Raw genomic sequence first — 12,433 nt, forward strand, 5'->3', positions numbered from 1 at the left:
TGTCTCAGAAAGACAAGAAGACAAAAAAAAAAAAAGAAGAAAGCAAGCTGAGCACCAGCATTCATCTCTCTCTGCTTCCTGACCACAGACACGGTGCAACCAGCTGCCTCAAACTCCTGCCGTATGCCCTCCCTCTCATGATGACTGTGCCCTCAGACCATGGGCCAAAATAATCCTTCCTCACATTGCTTTTGTCAAGTGTTTGTCACAGCAATGAGAAAACTAGCATAGAGTCTATCCCCAAACTCTTCGTATACTGAGTATGTACAACTTTCATGTCAACCTACAAAGGGTTTCAAAACAAATCCCTGAGGGCCTGCTGAAGAGGAATTCTGTTTCTGTGTATAGCATTTTTACTTGTTAAAATGGTGAATGTGAACTATATGATGAACTTACAGTCTGGAAAATCTGCAGTTGACCCCTATTGGGATAATTTTTCTTATGAACCACAAAGGCAGATGTTAATTCCTCATTTCTCAGTACTATATGTAAGTCCAGTGTTACAGTAGGGCCATCCGTGCAGAACTCTCCAGGAGAATCTGGTGCCCAGGACACAGGATAGAAGCACACAGCACCTCCTGGCCTATCTCAGCTCTGATGCTCCAGGAGACCATGGTGGTCTGCAGCTGCTCACTATGAGCAGACAGAGCCAGAGGGGCAGCACACGCCAAGAGCAGTAACTGGAACCAGCCTGACCCTCCAGCAGAACAAAGCCCATTGGGTCATGCTCCCTACTGAAGGAGTGGCTGCAAACGCAAACATAACCATCCCTCATGGCCCAGGGCACTACTCCGGGAGGAAGGAAATGATGTGTTATCCATCCGCATGGAACCGTCACAGGCATGTCTTTGGCTACTTTCCATCAGGCATGTGTGGCCTGAGCCCATGAGCTACAGCTGACCCAGGACAGCTATGAAAGGGCCTAACCATGTTCATAGACAATGTCATGTTACAGTATCCAAAGGCTGGACTCCCTGCTTTAAATCATCTCTAGATTTCTTAAAATACCCAGCAATATAAATAACTGTTATTTAGGAATAACAAAAGGGAGCAAAAAGTCTCTATGTGTTCAGTGTAAATGCAAATTTTTCTTCAAATGGGTTTGAAAAATGTTGTTCTTAAAATATTTTACATTTGTTTATTTTGTGTGTATGTATGTGGGGGCACATAGCACATATGTGGAGGTCAGAGTACAACTTGTGGGAGTCATTCTCTCCTTCCACCATGTGGGTCTCAGATTGAATTCAGGTCGTCAGTCTTGTCAGCAAGTACCTTTATCTACTGAGCCACCGTGCCTGTCCTTTAATATTCCCAGTCACTGGTTGAATCTATAGATGTGAAACCACAGATTCAGAGGGCTGACTATGCCTCCAGAAAACACAAAGACCTTAAATCCTTTCTATTTTCCTACGTGAGATTTACAAAAATAAATGTTCAGGACCTGAGCGTTGGCTCAGTCGTTAAGAATACTGTCTTGCAGAGGACCGGGGTTCAGTTCCCAGCACACATATGGCAGCTAACAACCCTCTGTAACTTCAGTTCCAGGGAATCCAATGCCCTCTTTTGACAAAAAGCCCCTGACATGCGCCTCTAGTCTGTGAAAGAGCAAGCCAGCCCTGCTCAGGACCAAGCTGTTGGCCTTCAGTCAGGACAGTGCTGCCAGGCCACCCAACTTCCCAAGAGGGGAAATGGAGCTTCCTTTGAGTTTTCACATCTTAACTTGAAACACTACAAAGACGATGCACCCAGCTGTGCAGAGCTGCCAATTCACACTCCCTCCTACTACACAAGGAGCAGGCAGGGCCACCAGCCCTACCCCACTGTGATGACTGTATCTCCTGAAACTATGAGCCAAAGTCACCCTCTCTACCTCAAGTTCTGTCTGTCAGGTATGTGGTCATAAAAGCAAATCACCAGTGGGGCAGGTGGGAGTTGAGCTCCATCCTGAGCTTCCTGTCTATGCCCATGTTTCCTCAACCTTACTCATAACACCCAAGGCACAGGAACATGTACTGACAATAATCCTAGCACCTAGTACAGAGTATACAAATAGCAAAAAGTTACCTCTTTTATTTTGAAATATGCCTGCCCCTTGAGTTTTGCAGCAATGGTAAGAACTTTGTTATCAAAAACAAAGTGAATAAAAGCTTTTAAATTAGGCCAGAATGTCAGCTGTGTGTTGCTCAAAGAAGATGTGATTTTCCAAGCCATGTCAAAAGACTCAATGCAGAGTGACTCCATGGAGGTCAGGAGCTGGCAGAGAGGTTAAAAACACAGCTGTCAATCTGAGAAACACAGTGAGTAATGTCCCTCCATTACTCACTTCCCCTTTCCCTCCATCTCACCTTGGGAACCAGCACCTCTATGCAGTGGAAAACAGGTAAGACATGGTCAGCAGGGAGAACAGCGAGGGCATCCAGTGCAGACTGCAGGGTCCGTACTGGCTTCTGAACAGCAGGGAGAAGGTGATCCGGGATGTCACTATCTGTGGCTGGGATCAGGGTATGGTACTTCCTCAAAAGGAAGGACAAGCAGACCCACTGATCGTGGATATATTGTGTGACAACTTTCCCCCATCCTTGGGAAGATGATGGTTCTTCAAACACACTGAAATTCACAGAAGGAAAGTTACTAAGCCACACTTTCCCACATCTGCCTTATTTCTTTTGGCATGTGGTATAGATCTTTACAGAGCAGAAAACAGATGAGTGGTTTCAACTGGTCTGCTGGGAGGTGAGGACTATTGGGAGGAGGATCTACTGGGAGGAAGATCTGCTAGGAGGTGGGTCTGCTGGGGGTGTGAGGGCTGTTGGGAGGTGGGGTCTTTGGGAGGAGAGTCTACGAGGAGGAAGGGCTCCTGGGAGATAGGAGGTATGTCTCAACACTAAGGTTAAGCCCTCAGAGACAGATTAATGCTTTCCCCCCTATACTGCTTAAATTTCCATCCTGAGGGATTAGCCTAGTACACAAATTCTAGAGTGTGCTGTCGAAGAACTCGGCAGCCTCTGGGCTCCTCACTGATACACTCCCTCCCTTGCTCTTCTGACTTCTAGCAGGACATAAAGTAGCACCAAGCCCTCTCCAGGACCCAGGCAGATAAGAGCACTACATTCATATGCTTTCCAGTCTCTAAAACCATTAAATCAAAAAAAACTCTTTAAGTTACTGAGCCTCAGGTGTACTGTTATAGCAACAGAAAACTGACTAGGATAACAGATACATAGGGTCATTGTCAAATAGCCTACCCACTAAATAACAAAACAACCTCACAGACTTAAATTTTCCTCAAGGTGTTTCTACAACCTCAAATGATTCACTGAAAACAGTGCAGAAAAGCCTGCAGGTTTCTGACATGAAAGATGAAGAACATATTTTCATCTAAAATAGCTCATCTCCTGAGCTCTACTGAACCATGAACAGCACTGGGGTCACCAATGATCAGGATCCCAACAAAAACCAAACTTAACCCTCAACAACACTCACCTGCCATTCTCTGAGGGGTGTGCACACCTGTTCTGCTCCTCTGCATGGGGCTTCTGCAGTGGCTGACTGAGTGGAAGAACAGAGACGAGTCTGTCCACAGGCTCAGCATCAGGAGAATCCTGCTGAAGCAGTGGGTGCTGGTCCACAGCCTCACACAGTGCAGCAAGGGTGGCCATGCCAACCACTCTGTGTACCTGATGACTCAGGCTCAGCTCCAATAGAGGACACAGAGTACCCCTGAAGTCACAGACCACTGTGGAGACCTGATTTGTGGGCTAGCACCTCAGGTCCTCCCTCCTTCCCTCCCTCCCTCCCTCTCTCCCTCTCTAAGTCTTGTGTATGGGGGTTGGAGAGATGGCTCAGTGGTTAAGAGCTGGCTGCTCTTGCAGAGGACTGGGGTTTGGTTCCCAGCACCCACATGGTGGCTAACAACCATCTGTAACTACAGTTCCAGGAGACCCGGATGCCCTCTTCTGGCCTCCGTGAGCATTGCATGCACATAGTGCACTTATATACATTCAGGCAAGACACTCATACATATAAAATTTAAAAAAATTTTTTTAAAGAAATCTTGTATATCTAGTCTTTTCCCCCTCATACGTTTTGTGGAACCAAAAGTGTCTTTTTGGAAGCTGATTTTACACCATTTTCAAAGTACTAAATAAGGTGCTGAGAATAGTACCAGTAGGAATAGGCACTATATACATTAAGGTAGTATATTAGAGACCACTTCTGAAAAGATAGGTAAGTCTTTGGGAGGATGGAGAGAGTCTATAGATTCAGTGTCTTGTTAGGGTTTGCTCCAAGTTCATAGCTGCCCTCTCTGAGTTCTGGCATAGTGAAAAGGAAGTGAAAGCACTGAGGGGTCTCATTTGTAAGGGCACTAATCCCATTTAGAAGGACTCAGTCTTTATGCCAACCACCTAATCCCATCAGGTTGGGGGCATCAAGATTGGACCATGATTTGTCCCACAGCAGGTATTTCTTTTAGAAACTAAAAGAATAACATGTCATGGGTATTGTGACCAGGGAGGAAAGGGTGAATTGAAATGGATCATTCAAATCCTCGTAAGCCATTGTTAAAAATTTAGTCTTTAAAAGTAATGGGGAGGAAGCCAGTGGAGGAGCTAGGAGAGTCCTGATATATAGCATGTAATGCTGTGCCCTAACTGCTGAGTTGCTTTGGGTGACTGTGGAGACAAGACACATGGGTTCTTTCACATAAAATGCTTAGAACTGCAAATGTGGAAACACATACAAAGATGGACTCAGAAGACTCTAATCTAGGAGCCAAGAACACAGACAGAACCAAAACCGGATGATAGTTTTCACACAATGCCTGCCACAGCTCTGTCAGGGACGAAGCCTCTCCAGCAGACGCCATGTCCTCCCCATCCCTCTGCAGGCAGACTTTATGCATCAGTATTGCCTACCTATGAAGTAAGATCCATTACTACCTGACTCACCATGTCCCTGTGAACCTTAATGGGACTTAGTCCTAACTGCTAAAGAAAGTCAGCTGTAAAAAAATTGTGTGTGTGTGCGCGTTGTGTGTATGTGTGTGTGCACACATGTGCGTATACGTGCCACAGCACATGTGTGGAGGTCAGTGGACAATTTAAGGGAGTTGGTTCTCTCTTTTCACTATGTAGGTCCTGGGGCTCAAGCTCAAGTCATTAAGGCTTGGCAGCAAGCATCTCTCCAGCCTCCTGAAGATGGTGAGTGCATGTGATTTTCAAAGGAGAAATGATTATGCTGATGGGGTTTCCCGCTTTCCAGCCTAGTCTCACCTAAGCCTTACTGAGCCATCTCTCTGCCCCAAGAATGCCAATTCAGAATAGCAAGTATTGTGGAGTGTTTATGACCATATTCTACACTGGAAACACATTTTTCATGAGACTAACAGACTAATAGGACTAGTTCTTCGTGCTCACATGAGTACCAATGATAAAACTTGGACTTCATCCTGCTCTTTTGAGCCCCAGGGATGCTGAGATATTAATCCATGTCCTGTAACACTTCCTCTTTAAGTGGCTCTTGAAAACTAAAGTGATGCTATTAATCAACTGAGTAGTTTCTTTGTTTTTATTGACAGTACAGAAGTCGGACTATGATTCTGTTCAAGTTTGTTAAAGAGCCACCATGTGCTAACACGTACAGACTTTCTATGCATGGACAGCTGGTAAGGGGTCAGGTGTGAGTCTGCTTTGATTCCCGTGTCAGCACTATCCCATCATCTTGCAGGAACAGTAGATGGGGACAGAGAGGTCATGTCATTTCCCCCTGGTCACACAGCAAGGTTGAAGCCAGGGTTCAAACCCCAGGAGTCAGTCTCTAAAGCTCGAGCTCCTCTCCCACACTTCCTCTTCTGTCATGTTTAAGCAAAGCCCATAGGGTCTAAAATACAGTAGAGACATACATACATAAATTGTCCCACAAATTACAAAGAAGGGAATAAACACCATAGTATGGGCATGAAGGGCACTTGGAAAATGAAGGCATGAGTGCGGCCCTGATGCAGCAGAGGCTCCCGCAGGCTGTCCTGGAAGGCCCAGGCTGGAGGGAAGCCTTGCGAGGAGCTGCTAAGGTTTAGGTGTGAAATGACCTCTGACAGGCTGGTGGGTGTGAACACTTGGTTCCCAGTGGATGGTGCTGTTTGGGTGTTGTAGAACTCTTGGGCCTAGCTAGCAGAGGCGAGTCAACAGGATGGGCCTTGAAGGTGATGCCCACCTCTGGTTCTGGAATGAACTCTCCACTTCTGTTCCATGTGATGATGAGCTCCACCCACACTTGCTGCTGCACCAGGCCCTCCTCACCACAATGGACTGTCCCTCTCAGCAGTGAGCCAAAGAAGTCACTCTTCCCTTTGGTCACTTCTGTCAGGTATTTTGGCCATAACAACAAGCTCATACTAGTGACAGCAAAGCTCTATCTGGTAGCCTGGGGCAGTGGCAGCACAGGCACCAGGGGAACAGGATGAAGAACAGTGGACAAGTAGACTGGAAACTAAGGAAGGAAGCCAAATACAGAGGACAGTGACATACAGCTGAAGAAGGGTCCACCCCAAGCCAGCGTGAGCAGAAAATGTCAGATGGTCCCCACCCGCGCCTAAGTGAGTTACTGCCAAAGCTGCTGAGTATGGGCACACATGCCTAATAAACCCAGCTACTCAGAAGGCTGAAGCAGGAGGATCATGAGTTCAAGGCCTGCCTGTGCTACAGAGTAACCTCAAGGCCAAACTGAGTAACTTAGTAAGACCCTGTCTCAAAGTTTAACTAAACACAGAAAGGGCTGAATGTAGCTCACTGGTAAAGCACCTGCCTAGCCCAAGAACTTCCTAGCTGTGGGCTTTGAGCCCACAAGGGGGTTGTATACTGAACATGGGGATCCTGGAAAAAAAAATTGTCAACAGTAAAAGGGTTTTTTTGTTGTTGTTTTTGTTTTGGTCTTTTTGTGATTGCACAGCTCCAGCTAGCCTTGAACTCATACAGATCCACCTGCCTCTGCCTGGGATTAATGGCATGTACCACCATGCCCAGCCTACAGTGAAACGTTTCTGAACACACAACAACCTAAACAGGAATTGAAAACCAAATGTGAAATGAGTCTGTTTTCGGCCACACTTGCCATGTTGATCAGGCAGCTTCTCACAGCTGTGGCTCTGAACACAGAACACGCACTTTGCTCTGCCCATGCCATCATGCTCTGCAACACCAAGGACCACAGCGTGAAATGCCCCCGCTCAGACTCAAGGCTGCTGTATGCTATATGCATTGTTTTTATTGTACATACAAAGCTTTCTGTTCTTATTAAAACTAATGCTTCGATTACAGTAAGAAAAGACTTCAATCTACCCCTACCATCATGTCTTTAGCATGCAATCGGGACTGTAGTCAAACAAGCACATCCGTCTCATTGGTATGCAAATTTGCTTTTAATAAATAGCAAAATTATATGTATACTAAAGAACTGTTTTAAAATACATTTCTTTTTAAAACTTTTATTTAAATGTGTGTGTGCGTATGTGATGTTAAGGCATCGGATTCCCTGGAGCTGGAGTAACATGAGATTATGAGCTGCCTGACATGGGTGCTGGGAACTTAACTCCCATCCTCTGAAAGAGCAACAAAAGGTCTTAACCACTGAGCCATCTCTCTACCCACTAAAATTTCCTTATGATTTGTTATCAGTAAATATTTGATTTGCATGCCTATTTTATATGCCCAGGGTCATGTAAACATATTTTAGGTGAAAAGTGGACACAAATGGTAAAAGATTGAGATTGAGACCTGGTGAAGCATATGTGAAGTCCTGTGATCAATTCCCAGCACTGAACGCCCACATGCCATGTGTAAACACACACACACACACACACACACACACACACACACACACCCAAGACTGAAGTCACATTTCCATCCACACTACTGCTATGGACCCTACCCTTACAGTATCGTCACCCACAGGCACAATCTTAGCAATTATATTTCAACAAATTATTTTTACAGCAGCAGAATAGTGTGTAGCAACCAAACAGGGATTCCCCTCAGGCTCCCTTAGCATATCCATCTGTCCCAGAGGATTACCTGTCCACTCTCAGCCTCCTGAAGATGGCGAATACACGAGTTTTTCAAAGGAGAAATGATTCTGCTGACAGGGTTGCCTGCTTTCCAGCCCAGCTTCACCTGGAGACTCGTGAGCTCAGCCAACACCTGCAGGTACAGCTGGCAGCGGTCCAGATCTGCCACCTACAACAGATGTTGGAACATGTAAGGACAATTTGGTCTGTGATTTTCATACACAGGAGAGCTCTGGCAGGAAGTCCTCCCTGTGTTTAAATGTACTAATGAGACACTGACAAGAGCAAAGGGCCACCCCACCCACAGTGCCCAGAATGTCCCCATAGGCCTAAGGATGTCCCCATCCATGCTCAAGATGCTCCCAGCACTTATCGACACCTTTCACAGCACAGTGTCTGTCCCCTCACTGATTAGGAAACCTTGGGAGGCAGCTGTGTTCCACCAATGCCTTCTGTTTGCTGTTTTCTATTAGCATGTATTCATTATACATAACGGGTTTCATTATGACATACTGTGTATTCTGTATTCTGATCACTCACCCTACTTCCCTCTTGTCCCCTCCACCTCCCAGTGATCTTCCTCTTTCCAATTAGTTCCCCTTCTACTTTTATGTCTTTTACTTATTTTTCATGGTGACTGAAAGAGTTTCATTAGGGGTGCTCACAGGAACATTGGTGAGGAGCTATTTACAGGAACAGGCTCTCATGAGCCCCTCCCCCCTCCATGACTGGAGTTGATGGGCCTAGTCTTGCACAGGTCTTATACAGGTACCCTACTGTGTCCCACACCAAACTGACACACCATAAACAGCAGTAGTGATTACAACAATGCCCATCTTGGTCTGCTCGTTGTCTTGGTCTGCTCGTTATCATTACCAATCCTCACAAGCACTGTCCTACTTTCAAATTAGGAGAACTAAGTTCTAAGGCAGTTCAACAACTTACCCAACTCCTCAGAGCCAACAGGTAAGAGGAACAGGATTTTCTGACCCATAAACCCAGGAGAACTCGGTTCTACCATCCACTAGTTCTATGGCCTTCTCCCTAGGCCTCCAATTTCTTAACCATACGATGAAGATAGTAATATATGCTCATCACTGAAGTTTTGAAGGAATTAATCAAGAGAAAGTGTGATGGACAGATAACCTCAGTGCCATAGGAGGCTTGCTAGGCTCAGAGTAATTCATCACCCTAACCTCTTATCACTGAAACCATCTGGTACTTTACCAGATGCCAGAAAGTAATGCAGAAAAATCAAACAATCACAGCACGTGTGGCAGGCAGCACAAGGTGGGTGAAGGACAAGGAGCCAGGAGCACCCCAAGTTCCAGCTGGAAGGTGGTGCTAGAAAGGAAACCTGGGGAAGCAGGAACAATGAGGAGGGGCAGGGGGACCTCCAGCAGTTTGGGTGCACAGCTCACAACTGTGCTAGGAGTGGAGACAGTGGAGCAAGCCTCCAGGCACAGCTGACGATGAGGTACAGAAGAGGCCAATGAGAAGAGGCTGGAAGGAGAAAGAAGGGGTCAGCACCCAATTTTGAAGAGCTGGCTCCATGTCCCTCGGCCAGAAAGACCACAGATGTCCCAAGAAGAGGTGGAATGGGTGGAGAAGACTGAGCCAGAGGGGTGCTAGCAGGGAAGCAAGGGAGATGGCAGCTGGTCTACTGTGCCCACTGGGGCCAAAGAATCTGACGTTACTTGAGATATCTAAGTTTATGACAAGAGTGCCACCAATGACCTCAGGAGAGCCACTTCTGTTAAGAGTGGACACAAGGCCAGGTTAGGAAGAGCTGGAGCCAGCTCACAGATGAGCTCAGCAAGACATGAAAAAGGACTGGAGAACTGAGCACTCTTGGACAGGTTCTTCCACCTGCTCATGAAAAGTCCAGAAGAAGCTGGGGCCACAGCTTAGATAGGAGAGTGCTCGCCTAGTAGGAACAAAGCCCTGGGCTCTATCCCCAGCACCACATAAACTGAGTGTGGTGGCGCACACCTGTAAGCCCAGCACTTGGAGCTGGACCTCAGCTACACTGCTACTTCAAGGTCAGCCTGGGATATATAAGACCCTATCTAAAAGCCACAAAGCAGAAAGTCCAGGAGAAAAGAAGATGAAAACCAAGAGAACATAATCGACAATGTGAAGAGACTAGTCCTGGCTCTGCTCCACAGAGGGAAGCTGGGGAGGCTGTGGCCCAGGTCCTATCCTTCAGACAGCACTGGGGCATACCAGACTGCCATCTTCCTCTGCCAAGCAGGTGAGCTGGGCCCTGGCCAGTAACACTCCAGTGACAGGCCATCATCCCCAGTCCAGTAGCCTCATGTTGCTAACTTGAAACCAATCACAGAAGTCACAATGTAGAAAATGAGGCCTCCTCCCCCAAGGGCTGGTCAGTTCCATGGGCCAGCACACTGCTCGGGGTGGGAGGGTTGTCAGAAGAGTCTTAATACTACACCAAAATGTGCTTCCCAGGGATTCTCATAGCAAGGTTATTAAAGAGTCAATGCTTCAAAATTATTTAAAAATCATCATAAATTGAGTTTCCTTTTGAAGTCTTCATACACAGAGCTTTCTTAAGCTATTTCTGGCTTCATACTCCAAATAAAAACCCTTTGGTCCCAATGGGCACATGTGGGCTCACTATCCTAGCCTTCCACTGTGTTTGGAAATGTATGGTAATGCTGAGAGTAAAAATGATACTGGAGGGCCAGTGGGATGGCTCAGCAAGTAAGGGCGCCTGCTGTCACGCCTAAGTTCAATCCTTGGGATCCACACAGTGGAAGAAGAGAACTGACCTACTGACCACCGCTAGTTGTCCTCTGATATCCATACATATGCTGTGCATGCACGCACCCTCTCACACACACATAAAGAACCAAATAAAATGTTTATAAAAAATTATACTGGAGCAAAACTTAATAAAAACAGTGCTAAGGGGCTACAGAGATTGCTCAGTGGTTAAGGGCATTTGCTGTTCTTGCAGGAGATGGTTCCTAGCACCTCTGTTGTATGGCTCACAACGACTTGTGACTCCAGCTCTAAGGAATCTGACCCTCTGAGGGCACCTGCATGGACACGCACATATTCACATACAGACACATATATGTAACTAAAAAGAATAAACTTAAAGTCTTCTAGTAATAACTAGCCTTACATTTTCACACCTGCTTAAGCAATTGCAAAAATGTACTCAATTGGACTTTAAATTTTCATTTATTTATTGGGGGAGGGGAGCAGAGAGAGAGTATACCATGGTGCACAGGAAGAGGTCAGAGGACAACTTGCAGGAATCAGTTCTCTCCTTCCACCATGTGGGTCCCAGGGATTAAACTTAGGCCATCAGGGTTGGTGGCAGTGCCTGTACCTGCTGAGCCATCTCACCAGCCCTTATACTTTAGATAAGTGTATTTTCTCACCTTCCTGGCAATCTACACATTCAAATTGCTTCAACATTTGTCCCCAGAGGTTTAAACAATGACAAACTAATAGAAATTGCTATAAAAACTGCTATTTTCCAAGTATTCCGGGAGGGAAAACTCCATTCTTTTTAGATATCCCAGAAAGAATAAACTGTGGAGTGTAGCAGAGAAAAGACAGACACATTCACACAGCATTAAACACTCATGGACACAGGCACATAGACAGACACACACACACACAGACACACACACACACAGAGGCACACAGACACACACAGAGGCAGGCAGACAGACATACACACACACACACGCGCACACACACAGCCTCTCTCATACACACACATAGAGACCCTGTTCCCACCCAAAACCTGACATTCAGAATTCTAAGTCCAGGCCCCATCTACACACTGATATGTATCAAGGGCCTCAAATATATCAATGTAGAAACTCTTGAAACCTAGTAAAAGGGCAGGTGCAACATATCCATTTTACACATGAGGAAACTGAGGCTCACCCAGGTCACAGTAATACTGATAGAATGGAAACTAGGGTTTGAATGTGAACCATCGCCCACAGGCTCCTGTAATCTAAACATGGTCTCTGGCTGGTGATGCTGTTTTGGCAGCAATGGAGCCTTTATGAGGCATAGCGTGGCTGGAGGAAGTGGATTTCTGGGGGGGCCTTTAGGGGTACAGTCTGGCTGCTTCTGCCTACAGAAGGTGTGAACAGCTGCCTCCCCTCCCCCAGCTGCAAGTTGCTCACATCACCTCTCCCCCCCACTGTTCTGGTTTGTTTCTTCATTGATGTGACAAAATACTCTGACCACTACCAACTTGGAGAGGAACAAATTTATTTAGCTTACATCTCCTGGGTCACAGTTCATATGAAAGCCCAAGGTAGGAAATCAGGGCAGGAGCCTGGAGGCAGGAGCTGGAGCACAGGCCATGGAGGAACA

At 46.3% G+C, this 12,433-nt stretch overlaps 1 protein-coding gene across 1 annotated transcript in view; it reads right to left on the bottom strand.

The window, feature by feature from the left end:
* Positions 1-12,433, bottom strand: part of Tarbp1 (TAR (HIV-1) RNA binding protein 1) — a 62,211-nt gene that overhangs the window by 22,912 nt on the left and 26,866 nt on the right. The window contains 4 exon segments of the mRNA XM_029570368.1: positions 2,035-2,253; positions 2,346-2,607; positions 3,484-3,695; positions 8,070-8,231. Of these exon segments, the coding sequence (XP_029426228.1) occupies positions 2,035-2,253; positions 2,346-2,607; positions 3,484-3,695; positions 8,070-8,231 (855 nt within the window).

This window comes from Nannospalax galili, unplaced genomic scaffold, assembly GCF_000622305.1.
Source record: "Nannospalax galili isolate Female #2095 unplaced genomic scaffold, S.galili_v1.0 scaffold1463, whole genome shotgun sequence".
NCBI classification, from domain to species: Eukaryota; Metazoa; Chordata; class Mammalia; order Rodentia; family Spalacidae; genus Nannospalax; species Nannospalax galili.